Source organism: Pan troglodytes, chromosome 6 (assembly GCF_028858775.2).
Source record: "Pan troglodytes isolate AG18354 chromosome 6, NHGRI_mPanTro3-v2.0_pri, whole genome shotgun sequence".
NCBI classification, from domain to species: Eukaryota; Metazoa; Chordata; class Mammalia; order Primates; family Hominidae; genus Pan; species Pan troglodytes.
Genome location: NC_072404.2, coordinates 122835993 through 122857061, shown reverse-complemented (window position 1 = coordinate 122857061; position 21069 = coordinate 122835993). Strand labels below are relative to the sequence as shown.

The 21069-nt window shown below is 32.9% G+C and overlaps 2 protein-coding genes across 4 annotated transcripts in view; one reads left to right on the top strand and one right to left on the bottom strand.

Annotated features, from left to right (window-relative positions):
- The window catches only part of COG5 (component of oligomeric golgi complex 5), a 360750-nt gene that overhangs the window by 84348 nt on the left and 255333 nt on the right, over positions 1–21069 (top strand). The gene's annotated exons all lie outside the window — the stretch shown is intronic.
- GPR22 (G protein-coupled receptor 22) lies at positions 3559–9832 on the bottom strand. 2 transcript variants are annotated; one of them, XM_009453960.5, is made up of 3 exons: positions 9443–9832; positions 7583–8513; positions 3559–5845 (listed from the first exon to the last, which is right to left on the bottom strand). In XM_009453960.5, the coding sequence occupies exon 3, from the start codon at positions 5817–5819 to the stop codon at positions 4518–4520; it is 1302 nt and encodes a 433-aa protein (XP_009452235.1). In that variant the 5' UTR covers positions 5820–5845; positions 7583–8513; positions 9443–9832; the 3' UTR covers positions 3559–4517. The 2 variants fall into 2 exon arrangements, with proteins under 2 accessions (XP_009452235.1, XP_009452236.1); XM_009453961.5 differs by having other exon boundaries at positions 7486–8513; positions 9443–9829.

Sequence of the window (21069 nt, the reverse complement as noted above, 5' to 3'; positions counted from 1 at the left end):
AAATAGTTGTTAGAAAATATGTGTTTAATGGAAAAATGGAATGAACCAATTGAAAAATATATAAAGTAGATAATTTAAAATGTCAATTAGAAATTTTCATTCCGAATAGCTTCTAATAACTAGAACATTATTTAATGTTATTTTCCTTCATTGAGTTTTCTGCCTTGCCAGATATTCTTTTTGTTTTTGCCTGTGTTATCAATGTAATTTATGCAAAGCATAATTAAATAGTTATTTGAGTATTGCGGGTAATCTGTTTCTTATGGTCTTCCTTATGGTCATCATTTTTAATTCTTCAGTCTCTTATGCCAGTTTTCTTTCCTAGCTAGTTAGTAAATATTGACTCTGCCTTCACGTTGCCTGTCACATCTGTACACTCCCTTGTCAAGCTAGTGCCATCACTTTTTGCCAGGCCTTTCACTAGCTATGAAGGTGATGGCAGCAGCTTCCTATCTTCTGTGTCTCATCAATTCTATGTATTGCTGCTTTATTTGTTTTTTTGAAGCTCATTTTTTCACCTTGTAATTCCCCTGCTCAGATACCTCTTCTAGCATAAGATAGAAGGCTTTCTGTCTTATGACCCAAATTTAACTTTCTAGATAACTTCTCGCTACTGTATTACCTTTCTTCCAAAGAACAATTTGCTCTTCCAGAATATGCTGCAGCAGCTTTATTCAGCAATGTTTTTCTTTTTACTGTTCTTAAATTCAACATGATCCCTTTCTTCTAAAGTCTATTAAGAACTTTATTCTTCTTTTATAGTATTTACCACATCTACCTCTGATTTTAGGTAATGCCATACTTTTTAATACCTTGACTCTAGATTTTAAGCTCTTGAGGGTAATGACTCTTTCATATAATTCAGAGTATCTGCCAAAATGCCTCTTTTCTGTAAGATTTTAAATGCTAATTGAATCACAAAGCTTACTTAATTGTGTAATCATGAAATGCAATAAAATTAAAAGTTTTATTGACTTTGGGAAGTAGCCTTGAAATACTATGTGGAATAAGCCCTACTAAGGTCCTGTTTTCTAATGATTTTAGATTTTTTAACCCTTAAGTCTAATTTCAGTTCAATGAGGAATCTGGTTTTTAATGCCCAAGGAACTGAGATTTTGCTACACATTCGTCCCCCCTTATCTTCAGGGATACATCCCAAGACCACCAGAGGATGTCTGAAACTATGGATAGTATTGAACCCTATATATAGTATATCATGTACTATGTTTTTTTCCTATACATACATAACTATGATAAAGTTTAATTCATATATTAGGCACAGTAGGCTATAACAACAACTAATAATAAAGTAGTACAATTATACATAAATTTATAAATAAGTTTAAATATAACAATTTAAAACTTATAAATTGTTTATTTCTGGAATTTTCCATTTAATATTTTTGGACCACAGAGTTGACCATGCTAACTGACCATGGGTAACTGAAACTGCAGCAGGTAAAACCACGGATAAGGGGAGACTACTGTTATTTTAGTTAAAGGATGAAAGAATAGAACATACAACTAAAAATTGACTTGGGTCAGAAGTACAGAATTATCATGAATGGCCCTTTTAAAAGACATATAATTATAAATAATTCTACCTTCACAATAAGTTTGAACATTTGTTCAGTAGTAGTTGGTAGAGTAACAACTCCCTTAAATTAACACACAAAACAAAGCAAATAAAATGTACCACATCTTGTTGAGCTCATCTTTGGTTGGTATTTAAAATACTATGCAGAATAAGCCCTACTAAGGGCTACTAAGGGCTTCTTATCCTTTGGAAGAACTGACCCAATTAACTATGTAGAAATTGATATCTATGCCTATGATTTATGATATATGGATAGAAAAATTTAGTTTTAAGAAAGATCCCATATTGAGTTTATTGTTGCCTCTATTGCTTTTGCATTTTTAATTTTTTCATTCTAACAGGAAGAATTAGCCTTAATGCTTTTTTGAGCAAAATTATTTGAAATAAGGTGAAAAATTCACACATTGTAATGAAGACCAACGTAAAGAAAATAGAAATATTTCATCTTTTCATAGAACAGATGTTTAATACAAAAAGTTGTCTAAGCTTCTCATTCTCACATTTAAGCTGAGGTCAGTAGTTGGAAACATAGTTGTGACTTGTTCTTGAAGCTAAATTTTTAACACATAAATATTATTTTGGTTTACATATTATATACTACTTAGCACATTAAAAAGCTGTTAGAAGTTTTCTGATAGGTATGAGTTTTCTTTGTCGTAAATCAGTTGATGCACTTTTGTATACCTGAAAGATCATTACAGATGGTCAAAAATGCTTGTTAAATGTCTGCTTCAGTGTCAAGTATAGAAATGATAGCAGTTTAAAGGGCAATGTAATATTTACCATTTATTTCTTATTTAATTTCTTATTACAGAGGACAAGAAGGCATGAAAGCAGTTTAGACAAATATATTAGAAATCTCTTTTTATACTGAGTTCTTTGGCATAGTTATAAACCTGAAGAGTAAAAATATTTAAAACACAAGGGAGTTTTTCTTAATATGAAGGTTCTAAAAATAGTCTAATTTTTATTAAGATTATAAAACTAGATATTAAAATTTTAATTTATGCTTGGGAGTCCAATTATAAAATTCATTTTTTAAATTCTTAAATGAAGATATTAATAAGCTTGTTTTATTTCCTGGGGTAAAAAATAAAAGAAGACTAGGAGCTGGTCTGTGCCAAATGTATTTACTAAACGAAAATTTTCTTAATCCTTTTGTGCCTGAAGTGTTAATTTCTCTTTGGGGTTTCAGAAAATATCTTACTTGCTTATGCTACATTTTGTCAAATTGAAGCATTTTTTTAAATTCCAAAAAACAGTAGAAAATAAGACAGAAGGAAATTGGGCTTTTGCCAAGATTTGACATTATGTTAACATTATTATCAGATGTAAATTACTATTTAATTTGTCATGTAACCTTAGTGAGTTCAAGCTACTGCATGGTATTCATTTCTCCAAGGATTAGGGTATTCAGTAAACTAGACTGGATAAATCTCATTTATTTATATAAAAGTGATATATTATTGAATTTTTAGACATTTAATATTTTCTTTAAAAATGAATTGCTACTTGGTTTAGTGGATACAGTTTCAGAAAATAGAATAAAAGTTGCTCAGCTGACCAATTACAATGCAGTATTTTCCTATTTTAAATAACTTATTGCTAAATTTCTGATAGTGATATTGACACTTATTGATAGATTATTACATTATAACAATTGGAAAATATTTGTTTGATATGAGGTTCCCAATTCTTGTAATCTGTAGTTAGGGTTAGTAATTTCATGATGTTCCCACATGAATTGAGGGTGGGAGAGAAAAATGCCTAAAGTTAAATTAAGTGATGGTATGGTAGAAAAGTGACAAGACTTATTGTTACCTTAGTGATTTCAGTGTGGAAATAAAACAACTACATTTTGAATTACTTGGGAGCTATGATTTGGTGGGAACATTGTATAAAGTGTATTACCCTAAAGTTGTATGTATCTAAAATTAGAGGCTTTGTTAGACTTTTCTATAATGATTTAAAGTCTTTTTTTTTTTTCATTCCTGGTATTCAGATTTGGGTAGTTAACTTTCTATTATACAAAAGAGCTGAGTTGAATAAAGTTAGGAAGTCAGCTTATTTTGATGTACTGTTTTTTTTTTTTTTTTTTTAAATCATCGCACTATATTAATCCAGAGCATTTGGCTTAGACTTAAGCAAAGTGAGGAAGGAAGAAAGAGGCTGGTGTTTTAGTATTCTTCCTTCCCTTTAGTTTCATTTCATTTGTATATTATAGGCATACTGTCCTTGAACTTAGAAAATCAATCTTTTTTTTCCTAGTAAACATGAATTTTAAAGTTTCTCTATTTTGGTGTGTATACAGAGGTTTTTTTGGTTCATTAATTTTAAAATTTTGATAAATTCTATGATTTTTTACATTTAAAAGAATAAAGCTTCATACGTACTTAATTATTTTTGATGCATCAAATATAGCAAATACACTATACCAGGAAACATAGCATAGTGGTATGGAAAATACTGGATTGTTTTGAGCCCATAATTTTGGTTTTTAGATTAAAATGCTACTCCAGTTGTAATCTAAATATATCTGTAGTTTGTGGCTTAGAAACAATGCATTTTAACTTAAAAAATAAAGCAAGGATACCTATGTCAGTTACATTTTAAAGTTATACACTGTTTTAAGGCTATGTATTTATTCCTTAAAAAATATGACTTACATGAATATTTTCTGTTGGACATAATATTGACAAAATATACACATGATAGTACTTTAACAAACTGCCATGCAACAAATACATTAAGTAATGAAGAAATTGAATATATATGACCTATCTAATTGACATTCACATTGAAAATTTACAACATAACCAATACTTAAAATATTTTTCTTATATTTGGCAGTAATATCAGTTTTTACAATTTAAATTTAAAACTCATTTGAATGTGGATTTGGTGAAACTTAGACTTTTCTCTAGTCTGTGACAACCTGAGGCACTAAACATTTTTCTCTTATTTCACTATCTTCAAAGGTAATTTTTTTGTTTCTTTTAGGATCTATCCAAGAGTTGTGTATTACAGCATTATTAGGCAGGGGATCAGCTTCTACTATAGAAACAACTCGCTTTTTCATTTTACTTTTCAAGACCTTTTGAAATTTTTGTCTAGTGAATGCATATAATAGAGGGTGAAATATAGTTGTTCCATAAGCCATGACTAAAAAACACAATCTTAATTTTACTAAAAGGTCACTTGGGCCTAAACATAAAATGGTGGTATTTAAAACAGAAATTGGTGTCCAGCAGAGAAGAAATGTAGAAATAATCAATAAAGACATCCTGAAGACTCTCTTTTGTCTTTCTCGTCGTTCACGGTGTCGTTTCACAGCTCGCCGGAGGGCAATTATTACAGAAACTGAAGTTCTTACACCAAAGACTACATTTCTCCCACCACTGCTTTGTGACATGTCTGTAGCCTCATGTTGTGTGGTTAGAGAAATTGTCTTTTTCTTTCTTGCTTTCTTCTTCTGCCCTGTTGAAAATCTTGTGCCTATTCGAATATTAAGAGCCTGAAGTATTTTGGTGTATGTGATTAACATTACTACAACAGTGAAAAAGAATATTGGGATCTGTACTAACAGGTGATAATACATTCCCAGTTCAGTGTAGTATTCATTTGTACTGACACATAAAAGTGTCTTGTTTTCCCAGGTATTTCCACTTTGAAGACTGAAAAAATTTACCTCAATAAAAGGAATCAGGAAAGAGAAAAAAGAAAAAATCCAAATGGATATCATTAACATTACAGCTCTGCCCATTGTCAGAATTCGGTTTGCAGGTTTTACAGAGATGTCATATCTGTCCAAAGTGATAGCAAAGACGTTGATTGCTGTTGAGACACTTGCAAAAGATACACAAGCCTCATGGAAACAGCAAATGAGAGCAGTGTTACTCTCCAGTGAAAGCAGAAGGATAACTATAGTTAGAGGAATACATCCCACACAAATTATTACATCAAGTACATGAAGATTCATTGTAATAATGTTACTGACAGAGTTGATTAAGTTGGATTTCATGCAGTAAAGTACCAATACAGTGAGGTTGCTGCCAAGTCCCAACACAATTTCTAACATAAGAAATCCGGTGAGAGACACTTGAAAGCTTAACGGATATGATAGTGGTTGGTACATATTGGTGTTGATGTCATCAATGTCATCTCGCACTGTAATGTTAGATTCAGACTGCATGTTGATTTCCAGAATGGGAGAAAAACACATTCTTTTGGAGCAGTTGGTTTTTTTCCCTAGAAAGTGAAATAGAATAAACTATTTGATATTTGGCAATTTAAATGACGTATAACGTGTTCTTTGTAAGAAAAAAAAATCTTTCAATTGTGTACTTAGTTTAATTTTTAAGTTTGTAAACTATTAATAGAAAATGTAGAATTAAGAACCATCAAGTTTGCATTGTTTTGATATAAAAGAAAATTGTGTTTTCCTTTTGAAGAAATAACTATGGAAATTGTTCCTCTGTAGTGCAAAGTTACTTAATATGCTAAAGGGCTTTTCTCATTTGAGTATTTCAAGCTTATTATTTGAGATAAAGTGTATTTTTGTATGATAAAACTTCCTAGCATACAAAATTAATTTCAGCCCAGTGTCTTAAAATTTCATTTAAATGTTGTGAGTAGGTACCAAATGAATGCTATTTTAATATGCTCTAGCATAATGAGTGTAGGTGTAATTATTCCTGTGAGATTTCAAATGAACAGGACAAATGTTCATTTAAAATGACAAATGGTACAGAGCACTAGTTTAAGATGCTTTATCCATGTTGATTGAATTCATATTCAGAAGTCAACAATGTGCTTGGTGATATTTGGAGTTATTTCCCACAGAAATAGGCCAGTGATTAATATTTTACATATCACAGTTACAATGCTCACTGAACTTTGCAATTGGCAAACTTAAAAATTAGAAGAAGTGGGACATTATGCTAAAATAAAAAGCTACAAAGCTTGGTAAAAGAGCATTAATCACTCCTATGAAATGATTTATTTTGTGACCACACCCTCTTGTATCTTGTGGAAACAGAAAATTGAAATTTAATATCACATTAAGAAATAGCCATTTTTGAAGTAGTTTAAAGGAATATATCAGTTGACATTGTTTAAACTGAGTTTTTAAAGTAAAAGATGAAATTTTAGGGAAAAGGAGTATGTGAAGCCCGTTTTTTGAGGAAGCTTTTAAAGTTACACATTACCTGTGAAGCCTTTTGTATATATCACCCATTGTCTAATTTTGAAGAAAAATTAAAAAAAATACAAACGCTTTTGCTAATTCATGCAAATCTATATTTTAATATATAGGGGTTTAGAATAATTTGTAAAAAATAATGTCTAATGTTCTGGGCTAAAATGTCAGTTAATCAGTATATTCATTTTAAAATATGAACTCATACAACCAACTATATTTCACATTTCAAATACAGCATTTCAACTGCAAAATCATATTCAACATAAATTATAAAAGCTAATAATTTTCAAAATTCATGTTAACTTTCACTTGATGTTATATTTGACAAGTTTTAGAATACAGTTTTATTTATGCACTTTTTTTGGGAATAATATTGCAGAAACACAAATGGTAACATTATTTCTTTTGAATTAGTATGAAGTATTACTAGAGGTATATTTATTCAAGTAAGTTAAGGTCTTAGCTAACATTGAAATCCTATAAAAATGGAAAATTTTAAGTATGCCAAATTTTCTGAACTGACAGATTAAACATCAGGTCTTTGTCACATCAGTTAGATTTATAATTAAATAAAGCAGAAATGTCAAGTTAAATGATGATTAAGAAAAATACATTTTCTCTAGAGCAAGATTCTGTTCTTTCGTAAATGTTAAACAGTGTGGTGGGGTGCATGCATCTTCTGACCTACCTGTTTGCTGTTGCCTTATGGGCCTTTTGGTTCACTATGACAGTTTTTGGCAAATTGATACATGATATCATTGACAGATTTTGACATGAATTTTTACCTGACAACAGTGAAGTAGCTGTGTTTTATTTCATGTCTTGTAGGAATTCTTTCGTTTTCTCTCCAATACTTCAACTGCATGCATTATGAGATTTAGTTGGCTGATGGATTTCTAAAGAACAGTACATAATATTTGTATTTGTTTTGCTTTAAAAAGTCACGGCCAAGAGGAATTTCCTCAGATGATAGGAATTATGTTTCCCTTTGATGGAGTACATGATAATATTTCTTTATTTTCCAGAATATGTGAAAACAAAAAAGGAAACATAACGTTTGTAGCTTCTAAAATATATTTAGACATCCTTTTGTTACCATTGTAAATCTGTTTTTAATAGCAGTGCTCACTATTTTGAAATGATTTCTTGATCACATAACTTGCTTTATATTATAAATCCAGGCCATGTCCTTTTGATAAAAACCATCTGCTGTTTAATTTTGTTTGTTTTCATTAGAAGAGGATACATAATTGGTCATAAAAGTCAGATAGAAAAATCCATTAGTCATACCAATTGATATGAATATCTGAATATTTAGTGCTGAAAACACTTCCTAAATCTTCCTTTTGTGTGCTGATAAAGTATTTTCTTTTCTTTTTGGAAATTAATGTTTCATTATGTCTTCCAGAATCAGTAACTTCCACAATTCTGGTATATGAAAGTATAAACTTCCCCTTTTAAAAATTCTTTTCAGGCTTTTACAGTTATATTGTTTTTCTTTTTGTGGTTATTTTATGTAGCATCTTCTTAGGATACAGTTGATTTTTTATATTCCATCAGTAATGTAGACCTATTCCCTGGTTTTAACTCCTTAATGTCTTAAAGTCGTGTTACAAGAACATCTTGCAGTTCGTAGTTCAGACAGCTAGGGAGATGCTCAGTCAATTGCATTCTTCATATTGTCAGTTGTAAATACTGAATTAGCTGCTATCGGCCCTTGTGAAAAGAAGAAAATTGGTTAAGAAATAGGGTTTTTAATAATTTGTAATTAATTGCAAGTTACTTTAGTTTTGTTTAAAAACTATCCAGTATTTGTTATCAAAATAACCAAACTGTTATTATTAGAGCCACAGCTATATGCATAAAATTAAGTTTCTTTAAATAAGTCTTTTTTCCTAATAAAGATTGTATATATTATGCTATTTAACAATAGAGTTCACATTTCAAATACAATTGTGAGAGAAAAGCTATATTTTCTAAAACTAATTTCTGCTCTCATTTTAGAAGCTAACCTGTATTTTCAGAGATGATGAACAATTAGCATACACTAAACATACTGTTTCTTCTTCTTTGTAATAAATTTAACAACATTTTTTGCTCTAAAAATATTGTAACTTGCCTAATTATTAGCACATGGTTTGAATTTTAACTCATTAAAACAGATTTCATAAGATACTATAAATTTCCATTGATGAATTGTTCATGTGGTTGAAATACAAAAGGTAATAAAAATTGTAACTGCAAATTAATTTTCAATGAACATGCCAAATAATAAACTTAACATAAAATTAAGTAATAAGTAACAGCAAAATAGTAAACCTAGTTCTTTTAAGAAACATAAGCATTTTTGAAACACTGGAGAAAAACTGTACTGATTACATTAAGAATATTTAGTATATCTGAAGTGACTCAAAAGCTGTCTTCATAATGAATTTACAAAGAATATTTGTATTTAACAATGCATCCTAAAAAATTACATTTAAAATGTAGCATGTCTTAAAAGAAATAGATCTTAAAATACATGTCTAACAATAAGTAGAATTAAACAAACTCTTAAAATTTAGGCTGAAATTTTTCAAAGTAATTTTTACCCCAACTATGCCGGTTCAAAAGCAGCTGTATACTATAATAGGAACAAATCTTACCTCTGCTAAAGATTTGATAAATTCTTGATGTAGTTGAAGCATTTCCAGTTTGGATTGATTCATTTTGTTCACTTGTTAGTAGAGGACTGGGGGAAGAGGGTCATAAACATCTCTTCGAAAATGACCTTAATGAAAATATGTGTCTGTAGTGTGCCATTGTTTCAGCAGTACTGCTAATGTATGGAACATGTAGTGCTGCTTAGAGGCTGCTGCAGTCTCTCACTCTTCCTACTGTGGAATCAATAAGCATCTGAAAATACATAATGAAAGTAATTTAACATACTGAAGGCTTCTCGTCTCCAGAGACAACATTTAGATTCAGTCTTTCTAAAAAGGAACGGCACTGCTTTTCAGAGGAAAGCCTGTTCCGGGCAGCTTTTGCAGAATGACAGCCTACCTTGTCGCTTCTCTCCACTGCAGAGAGATGCAGTGTATTCACTAATTTTGATTGGTCAGTTGTATTGGGCTTAAACTGTGCTTCATATGTATAGCAGGGATTTCCCCCGCTCCCCACTGTTTTATATAAAGGACACTTTTAAAAAGGCTAAATTTATGAGTGGTTGTATGTTGTTCTTAAATAGAATATGTGTAAATTAGTATTTTAAAAATGTGTATTCTATTCTGGTTTGTTGGTCACTTATGCCAAACATTAAAAAAAACGCAGGGAGGTGGGGGAACAGGAAAGAATTACATAGTAAAAAGTATATATGCTTTCTAAAGCCTTGATAATTGCATTTGAGAATATTTTAGTCATATATAGGTTTTTGATTGAGATTCTTTGTTCTACAAATAGAAACCCACTGCATCTTTACTGTGAGCCACATTGAATTTTAAATAGTTTGTTTGTATTCAAGTCATCTTCTCTGGGTATTCCAAATTGTTGTGAGCATCTCAAGGTGTTAAACATTGTCATGACTTCAGTATTCATTCATTTGGGTATTCATTCATTTCATTCATTCATTCATTCAAAATAGTAATTAGATTGACCTAAGGTGATAATACCCTAAAATATTTTTTAAACATTTCATTATAGTAGCTTAGTCTCGGGTATAAAACTTCAATCAGTAATCATTGTATTACTTTTGGAGATTACTACTTGGTCTTCACCTTTCATAACCCTTTTATTTGATAGATGTATACTGATCATTTGCTATAATATTTTATTTCAATTGGCTTATTCTATTTTTGACCTGGGCACATTTCTTAGTAGATTGCTGTTTCTTAAATATGATATGTAGCTACACGCTAATATTGTTAGTAAAATATTATTTTAAAGGATAAAGTAAGTTTCATGTCTTTATAAGTTATAAAGCCAAATCATTATAAGATAGATACATTTTCAAAATGAAAATAATGGTACAAGTACTGAATATGTAAAATTAAATATTTAAATATTTAAATTAATTTTTAAAAATTTAATTAAATTTAAATTTAATTAAATTTAAATTTAATATTAAAAATAAAATTAAAATATTTAAAATTAAATTTCTATTAATTTTAGTTACCTATAAATAAGTTCCTGTTTTTAATGATGAGGATAAATTTCTTTTAGACTTAAGTAGATAAAACAGCTGGACTCTGTTGACAAAATAGAAGACATTACATGTGGCTAAACTGTTAGAATGTTAATTATCACCTGTTTCCATTATTTTAGGAATATTTAGTGACCTTCATTTTTCAAAATGTATACTGGTTTTTATTTGCAATTGGAACTATTCTCTTATTATTTGAAAAGCAGTATGCATTTTTATAATCTTCCACTGGTAGTGTTGAATCTTTATACGGGAATAGCTGACCAATATGAGTTGTGAGTTGCATTTCTATAGAAGTTGAGAGTAATATGGTGGAAAATTTTGTTGTGAATTTCTAAAATCTTCTGCACAGCTTTGGGTGGCAAGGCTTTGGTAATTCTAAAAATGAAAATGTTGTGCTGCTATTCATGCATTTTCAAAGTTGGGGAAAAGGATCTTGCTAGAATGCCAGCCATTTATAAAGAAAACTTACACACACTGAACACACACACACACACACACACACACACACACACCACAGCACACACATTCATTTAAGCTTAAAACTAAGACCAGAGAAAGCATGTCAGTGGAAATATGTGATGGGGATGAGAAGATTATTAACACAGCAGAGTGCTTTTCTGCCAGAGTTCAAGTATTTGCTTATGTTTATCATCAGAATATCCCCATGAAGTAGAAGAAACAAAGGTACAGAGAAATTTACTGACTTGAAAGTGTCAAGGTAAGTTAGCAGCAGAGTCAATGTTAAAACTGCAAACCACGCTGTACTAGGCGGTTGGCCTTCTCTCTTTGGAAAATTATGAAGGTCTTGGGACTTAGAATTGGATAATCTAGATTTAGTTGCTATTTATTACCTATATAACTTTTGGCAAGTCAAACATCCTTTGGGTCAACTTTGATTCCTTTTGTTGAAGTATATTTTTGTGCTTTGTTTAACTCTTTGTGAGACAGTGTTTTCAAGTTATATTCAGATTATTTCAAAAAAACAAAATCTGGGGTTTCTGAGCCATAATGGTAGCTCGAGCACAGACAGTGCTCTTTATTTTCTGTATGAGTAACTTGTCTCCAAGGATAAATAAGATATCACAAACTTTTTTTATTGTGTACAGTGCTTAGTATAATTTTATTTCCTTTTTAAAAACCACAAATTGGTGATTAACAAGGTATGCTGAAATCTTAACAAGGTAATTCCAACTTTCCCTGTTTTTAACAAATATGCAAATATCTCAACTACTGATTGAGAATCAGATTATATTATTTTCATGAAAAAAATTAATTACAGGCCGGGTGCAGTGGCTCTCACCTGTAATCCCAGCACTTTGGGAGGCTGAGGCGGGTGGATCACTTGAGGTCAGGAGTTTGAGACCAGTCTGGCCAACATGGTGAAACCCTGTCTCTACAAAAAATACAAAAATTAGGCATGGTGGCACAAGCCTCTAGTCCAGCTCCTCGCGAGGTTGAGGAATGAGAATCGCTTGAACCTGGGTGGCAGAGATTGCAGTGAGCTGCGATTGCATCGCTACCCCTCCAGCCTGGGCAACAAGGTGAGACTAGGTCTCAAAAAAAAATAATAATAATTTCAGATTATCAATTTATGAAGATCCTTGTTCCCGTAGTAACACTCACACTTGTGCATTTAATATATTTTGTGCAATTAATATAACGTTTATATACTAACCTAGGAGAGCAGTTTGACTTCCTAATAATAACTAAGCACTAGATATGATTCTAACCCCAAAATACAGCTCAATTAAAATCCTTTTTTAAAAGTCGTGCTTTTCTTTTTAGTTATAAATATTTTAATTGCATATCTGTTTTAATTCCTCCTATGGGAAGTCTCTAACTAATTTTATGTATTTGTTTTCTTAAATTTGGACAACCGTGACTATGACAGAGTAATTTATTGTATATTTACATTGTACTATTCATATCAAATCATTCTTACCCAGCTTGTGGCTAGTTCTGATGCCACAGTTTTGAAGATTCTCTGAGTTTGTAAATAAAAACTCAGCTTTGTGAAATATTGGAATTCACCATAACTGAAAGTACTTTGAAACAATTTTAAGGTATCTATGTACAAACAATTTTTAATTGCTGAAAATCAGTTTTAAGCTGTATTGCGACAAGGGTCCTTTTTCAGTGGATACTTAGCGTAGTAAACCTTGAACTCTCTCTGATACTGGAGCCCATAGAAAAAAGGTTTATTTTGCTTTAATGCCAATTCAGAGATTTTATTTGGCTTCTCAACTTTACATTTCTTTCACAACAAATATTTTATCAGAAAAATAGAAATGGACCATCTGCTGAACTTCCATCAAGTGGGGAGTAGCAGAAGTCATAGAGAATCAACAACATTGGTGATTCATTTTCTATATGAGAATAACTGAATACTGATTATATTTGATAAAGCACATGCATCAGAATTGCATACACTTAACAGATAGAAAATCCAAAGCCATTCTTTCCCATCCTTCCCTACTTCACCTAAATTGGGCATTTACGTTTTTTTCATTTTTATTTTTCACACTGTGTTTGTAAGTCATTTGCCAGTATCACATACATTATAAAAGTGAATACATGGCATTTCTTGCCATTTTTCCATCCATACCTACACTTTGGATCCTGTGACTATTATTACAATTTATCCTCCCTCTGTTGCACAACTGTTGGCATGTCTACTTTGGGGCTTTGTCCAAATTATTACCTTCATGTCCAGTTTTCTGGTTTACTGTTTTGACTGCTTACTATCCCTCTTTGCCTTCCTAAATATTATGGATTTTATTGATGTTTTTCTCTTATATTTTCATCAAGGAACTACACAAATAGCCATGTTTGTGCTCCATCACCCCATTGATTTCTCTTTTCTCTTGCTTCCTTTTTTTCTTTGCATAATTCTCTTACTCTTAAGTTATGCAGAATCAAATTAATTTTGTGTCCTGAGGCCAAGTCCATTGATCAACTAGATTACATATTTAACAAAGCTGTGTCAAGTCCCCTGTTTTGTGCTGTTATGACTCTTATGCTGTGCTGGGGGACATAGCTGACTGTCTACAATCTAGTGCTCTGTTATTGATACTAGTTAGATACATAACATTTTTGTAAGAAGGCTGCCATTCTTTATATAAAGAGCCTGAGAATGGCAGAGTTTCACTATAGGCTGTAGTTCTACTATAAACTCAGTAACATCCACTATACTACTTGAGTCATCCATTTGGGAAAATGAATGCATTTTAAGAGTTTAATTAATAATTCTTAAAGACTGTAATCACTGGTGTCTTTCTGCCAGGTATATTCAGCAGTGTTTCTTCAGTTACTGCTACCTTCTGATCTCTGTTTAGGGGTGCAATATCTATAAAAAGTCCTGCTGTTATTTTGATTGGTATTGCAGAGAATCTGTAGATCAGTTTGGAAAGAAATGACATCTTAACAGTATTGAGTCTTCTAACTTATGAACATAGTATCTCTACTATTTTTAGGGCATTTTACATTTATTTCGTCAATATTTTGTAGTTCTTGGCCTATAGATCCTGCACATATTTTGTTAGATTTGTATTTAATTATTTCTTTAGTACTGTTGAAGTAGCACCTAATTTTTTAAAAAAAATCCAGTTGTTTATTGTTAGTATATGTAATTAGGATCATATTGAACTCATATCCTGCAACTTTACTAAATTCATATATTAGTCTTGGGAGTTTTTTGTGTGAATTCCATGGTATTTTCTATATAGACAATTGTCTGCAAATAGAGATAGTTTACTTTTTCCTGAAACATGTGAGACTTACTTATATTCTTGCCTTCTTGTACTGCCTAGGACCTCTGGTATTAGGTTGAATGGGAGTGTGTTGGGAGAAACAATCCCCATAAGCCCTGAATATCCCTGAACATTCTTGCCGGATATGCTGAGAATGCAAAGCCCTAACAGAACTACCCTTTACTCCATCCATTTCTCAGGAAGGGGTTGTAGCTAGCAACCTTGAGGAATGAAGTAATGACACCCTAGACAAATAGAATACAAGCAGACTTGCTTTTCTTTGTTATAAAAATGGCAACTTTCCCAAGCTCAGTGCTCTTCAGCTGTGAAAAAACCCGCAGTATACAGAGCATCCACAGTCCCTTTGCCAGGGACTTGGAGGGCAAGGTGAATTTTCACTGATATCATGCTCATACTGCTTGCTGCATCATGGGTAATACAGTTCTTTGGTTTGGACCCAGGCATCTTACATCTTATGTTGGCATCCATGAAACAGTAACAGGCTAGCTTCACAGCTTATAAATAGGGTAGAATCCCAGACCCTAAACAATTTTTGACATTTTTGGCTACAAGCATATGATGTTGACAGAGATATGGTTTCCTGTAAGAGAAAAAAAGCTCTTGTGGGCTGGTTTAGAGGATATGAGACCAGTAGCGAATGCTCTTGTTTAAGTGGTGGGGTAGTAGTACAGAGTAAGAGTCTCCTAACGACCTGCCTGTTAATGAATTTTTTGAGGCTAAGCAGTGAGGGGTGGAAATGAATGAAGCTTCTCAAATAGTGCCTTGGTTATTGCTCACTCTCTAGGCTGGAGGAGGAAAAATTATTATTATATCAACAAAACAGCAAGCCTCAGGGCCCTAAGGCAAAAGGCAGTATGGCTGTAGCTGCTGAATGAAGGGCTTCTGAGAGCTAACATAAAAGATGTCAGCAATGAGGATGTGGAGCTTTGGGTAGACTAAGTATATTATAAGTTCGTTTGTGGAGTCTGAGTGGGCAGCCACTTGAAATTGAATGTAAATGCAGTCTTGCTGACTGGTACATAGCTGCTCTTTTACTTTGTGGACTCCCATTTTTCTCTACCCCCTCTATTCTAACCTCAGCTGCTTAAGATAAAAGCCAAATATGGTAGGGAACCTCAGGGAGGGAGAGAAATTCAGACTTTTTTTTTAGCTCTGTTGAATAGAGATGCTCAATTCGCCATCCTACGTGGTCCTGTGGGAAAAAAGCACAGTAGGTGTCAAGGTAGGCTGAAGGCACTGAGGACTGCAGGGTGGAGTTCTAGCAGCATGCACAGGGGCAAATTAGAGACCCCTAGGCCCAAGCACTTCCAGGAGCACAGCGTCACCCTGGAGTGAGAAACCAAAGCAGAAGAAAAGCCTTCCCACTACCACAGTCCTCTGCAGAATAGATTTTCCCCGCTACCTTGTCTTCCCCATGCTCCTGGTTAGGAAATAATGTAGTCTCCTGGCAGCTATGGCTGTAGTCCCTTTTGTGCATATGTTAAATTCCTTGGTCTGTGTTCCTACAGGGGGTAAAACACTCAAATTTTAAAAAGCTAAAATGTAGATGGAGCCTCTGGGCCTATTCAGTGTACTATTGTTTTGGGTTCCTCTGCTAAATGTATAATTAGTATTGATAATTTTATGTTCTTACACTATGAATACTTATAGATTTAGAGGAGATTCTCCTATTCATGGGCTGCTGCATGTAGAGAGGTGTTCCCCTGTCCCCTTTCCCCTCCCTGGGTGATTCAGCAAAAATAATGTATCATCCCAGGAGGGAAGAAAAGAAAATCACAACTTTGGTTAAAGGCTCCATGACTGCTGGAGAACTCAACCATTTCCCAGTACAGCAGTGCCACCTGCCTGACCCAGCTACCAAGTGCATCTCTTTTGAAAAGGCAGATACAGCTTTGAAAAGGGATGCAGCTGACCTGGCCTTAGTATCATTTTGGCTTTCTGTGAAGTAGAACCTACCCCTTTTGGGGAAAAGCTTATTTCTCACTTTGCCACCTGAAGCAAAGCAATTGACTCATTACTGCCCTGGATTTAAGGAATTTCTTGTAAATACCTGGGCCTGTTTCACTTACAGTTCAGCCCAATTAAAAGCTGATGCAGTTGTTCAGGGTCAGTGCCAGCTACAGAAAAGTGAGAGTGTGTTCCATCACTCCATTCTTATAGCTTTGACCAATATGCCCCTTGATTAACCTTTTTATATTTTTACTGGCTCCTGGCCTGTTGCCAATAGCCTAACCTTCAGGTCTGCTGTTAGAAGACTAACAGATTTAAAACAACTTTTCTTTGGAAACAAATTATAGTTGCCAGTCAGACAGTCTGGCTTACTCAAACCTGTACCTCCCAGATTGCCATCATTTCTACCTGGATTCGTTATTGTATCAGATATGGTAATAAATCCACTATAATAGTCTGGGCAATCATTGTGTCCTGGTTTTTGGGAATAGGGACTTCAATCAGTGTCCCACCCCTGCTTCCGCTTGTAGGATGAATTCCTTTTCCTCCTTCATGGCTAAAGATTTTTTTTTTTTTTTTTAGGCATTTTTCTTCTCCTAGTTCTAATGTGTTTTCAACAGTGCTCAAAGCGTATTGGGGTTGTTGCCCTTCCCTCTGGGGTTTAAGGCTCCCCTCTGACCCCTTACCCCCCATATTAAAGATGGTAGAAAGGATCCAGCCTGGACTTCATGCTTTCCCTCAGTGGCTTCATGCTTCCCTCAAGCCTGCACCATGAGAAATGCTTTCTCAGGCCTTTCACCATACACTCAGTCTTTTTGTGTATGCCTGTGAACATCTGGTGAGATCTTTGCAAAAGTCCATGAATGGGTATGAATTCCCTTTGTGTCTGTAGATCCTCTGGCTTCTATATTTTCTTGTGAACACACACTTAGCCTTTAGCAATTCATTAACGGTTTTGACTGAATTATTCTTACTGATGTCTAGTATTGTCTTCCCCAGGTACTCAAGTGCTCACATCCCATGTGTCCTACCTTTCATTAGAATTTGGATTGGTTGGTTTCCCAGTAACTGCAGCACTCTGATGAGTTCAAGAAGTTTCTATTTGTAGATCATTTGTTTTTCCCTTGTTCTTTTTTGTAGTTACAGTGTGAGCTATGTTCTATCCAGCTTCGTGCATCTCATATGGAAGCTGGGATTTTAATTGATATCACAATGAACCTGTCTATCTGTTAGGGAACATTCACACCTTTGTATTGAGTCCTCAGATCTTTAAACATGGTATATTTCTCCACTTATTTAGGTTGCTTTAATTTCTCTTGGTAATATTTTGTAATTTTCAGTGTAGAGGTCTCACACATATTTTGTCAAGTTGGATAGTGCTAGACTCATAACATTTTTGATACTATTACAAACAATATTTTAAAATTTTGATTTTGTTTATATAAAGAAATACTGTTGAATTTTGAATATTGAACTTAAACCATATGATTTTGCCAAACTCATTTATTTATTCTTTTCTTGATTCCTTACAATTTCCTTCTTACAGAATTATATTTGAATAAACAAAGGTTTATGTCATCCTTTTCAATCTTAAATCTGTTTTGGTCTTGCCTTATTGCCGTAGCCAAGACCACAAGTAATATTAAGTAGAAATGGTGAGAGCAGACATAACTGCTTTTTTCCATGTCTTCAGGGGGAAAGTATTCAATCTTTCATTATTAGGTTTGATGCTAGGTATACGGTTTTTATGGATATCATTTTTCAGGTTGATAAAGTTTCCTTCTTTGTTGAGAATTTTTATCAGGAATGCATATTACATTATTTAAGATTTTTTCCATTTAATGAGGGTTCATATGGTTTTTCTCATTTAATCTAGTAACATGATAAATTACATGGATTTGTTTTTTTAATGTTAAGCCAACCTTGCATTTTTGACATAAACCTATTTTGATAGTACTACCTTTTCAGATATTGCATGGTTGTATCAACAATTATTTTTAAAAAATCTTTTGCCTATGTAGTCATAAGGCCTATTGGTCTGTCATTTTCTTTTATTTTAATATTTTGATCTGGTTTTGGAATCAGGACAATGCTGGACTCCAGTGAGTTGAAAGATGTTCTTTTTCTCTAATTTTGAAAATGTTTTTGTAAGATCAGAGTTAGTCCTTTCTTAAATGTTTAATAAAATTCACTAGAGAAGACATTTGAGCCAAGAAGTTTTATGTTGTTCAAAGTTTTAAATTATAAATTCAAATTATTTAATAGATAATAGATTCATATTTTCTGTTTCTTCTGTGTTTTGATATATATCTTTTGAATAATCAGTTTACATTTAAAAGTTGCTAAATTTATTAACATCAACTTGTTTTTAATATTTCCTCATTGTATTTTAATTATCTGTAGGATCTGTGCAGATATCTTCCCTTTCATTACTGATATTTGACAATTTGTATCATCTTTTTTTCTTTTTGAGTTTGCCTACAAGTTTACCAATTTTCTCAATCTTCAGAAATAATTAGCTTTTGATTTCTTTGTTCTTAATGAACAATGTTGTTATGTTCTTTTTCTGTTTTATTGATTTCTACTCTTTAGTATTTCCTTTCTTCTCTACTTTGGTAAAAGTTTCATCAATTTAAATTTTTTTTTATACATGGTTCAGTATTGTTTTACCAACATTCCACAACTTTGGATGTTTTATTTTATATCGCTTAGTTCAGTATGCTTTCTAATTTTCCTGAAGTATCTCTTTGCTGTTACTTGGGTTATTTCAAAGTATGTTGTTTTTTTTTTCTTTTTGAGGCAGAGTTTTGCTCTCTCACCCAGGGTGGTACGATTACTGCTCACTGTAGCCTCGACCTCCTGGGCTCAAGAGATTCTCTCACCTCACCCTTCCAAGTAGGTGGCACTACAGACATGTGCCACCAGGCCCAGCTAATTTTTGTATTTTTTGTAGAGACAGGGTCTCACCGTGTTGCCTGGGCTGGTCTTGAACTCCTGGACTCAAGCAGTCCTCCAACCTCAGCCTCCAAAAGTGTTGGGATTACAGGCATGAGCCACCGTGCTCGGCCAAGTGTATTTTTCTAGTTTTTAAATACTTGGTGATTTTTCAAAGTTTTTTGTTATTGGTTTCTAATTTAATTTCATTATGGTCAGAGAACATGATTTGTATGATTTCTGTTTTTTTAAATTTGTTTAGGTTAGTTTAATGGCTCAGTATATAATCTATCTTGGTGATTGTGCTGTGTACTCTTGAAAATAATGTGCTTTCTCTCATTGTTAGGAGTAGTGTTCTATAAATGTCAAACAGGTCAAGTTAATGATAGTATTGTAAAATCTTCTCTAGCCTTACCGATACTGTTTTTACTGTTCTATTAACTTTTTTTTTTTCCCTGAGCCAGAATCTTGCTGCATCACCCAGGCAGGAGTACAGTGGTGCTATCACAGCTCACTGCAGCCTCAACCTCCTGGACTCAGGCAATCCTCCTTCCTCAGCCTCCCAGGTAGCTGGGACCACAGGTGTGTACCACCGTACCTGGCTTTTTTTATTTTTCCCAGTAGATATGGGGTGTCCTTATGTTGCCCAGCCTGGTCTTAAACTGCTGGGCTCAAGGATCCTCCTGCCCTGGCCTCTCAAAGTGCTGGAATTACAGTCGTGAGCCACCACACCTGGCCCTGTTCTATTAACATTTAAAATAAAGATAATTTTTTTTTTTACTGAAAAAAAGAGTTGTGAAATCCTTGCCTATAATTGCAGATTTGTCAGTTTTAGTTTTTTGACTTCATCTGGTTTTTGTTTCATGTGTTTTTATCGGGTGCATGCACATTTAGGATTGCTATGAAATACATGTCTTTGTGCTCAATGATAATCCGTTTCTCCTGTCAGTAAAGCTATTCCAGGTTCATTCTATATAGTTTGCATCATATATATAGATTATTTTTTAACCTTCACTTTTAACTTAACTTGTTTATTTTTGAGGTGTATTTTCTGTTGATAGTAATGGTTTGTTCTTGCTTTTTAAATCCAATTTGATTTTTGTCTTTTAATTAGAGTGCAGAGTATTTGCATTTAATCTAATTTTCATATGGTTAGGGTTACATCTTCTGCCTCTCATTTGTTCTGTTTGTTCCGTGTATTCCTTGTTCATTTTTTCTGTTTCCTACCCTTTTTTGGATTCAGTAATTTTTACATTTCCATTTTACCTTCTCTGCTGACTTATTGGCTGTATATATATAATAATATAAATGTGTGTGTATATATGTACATATAATATATATAATATATGTACATATATTTGTTATATATACATATAATGTACATGAAGTACATGAATTCTCACTCTGTTGCCTAGGCTGGAATGCAGTGGAATGATCT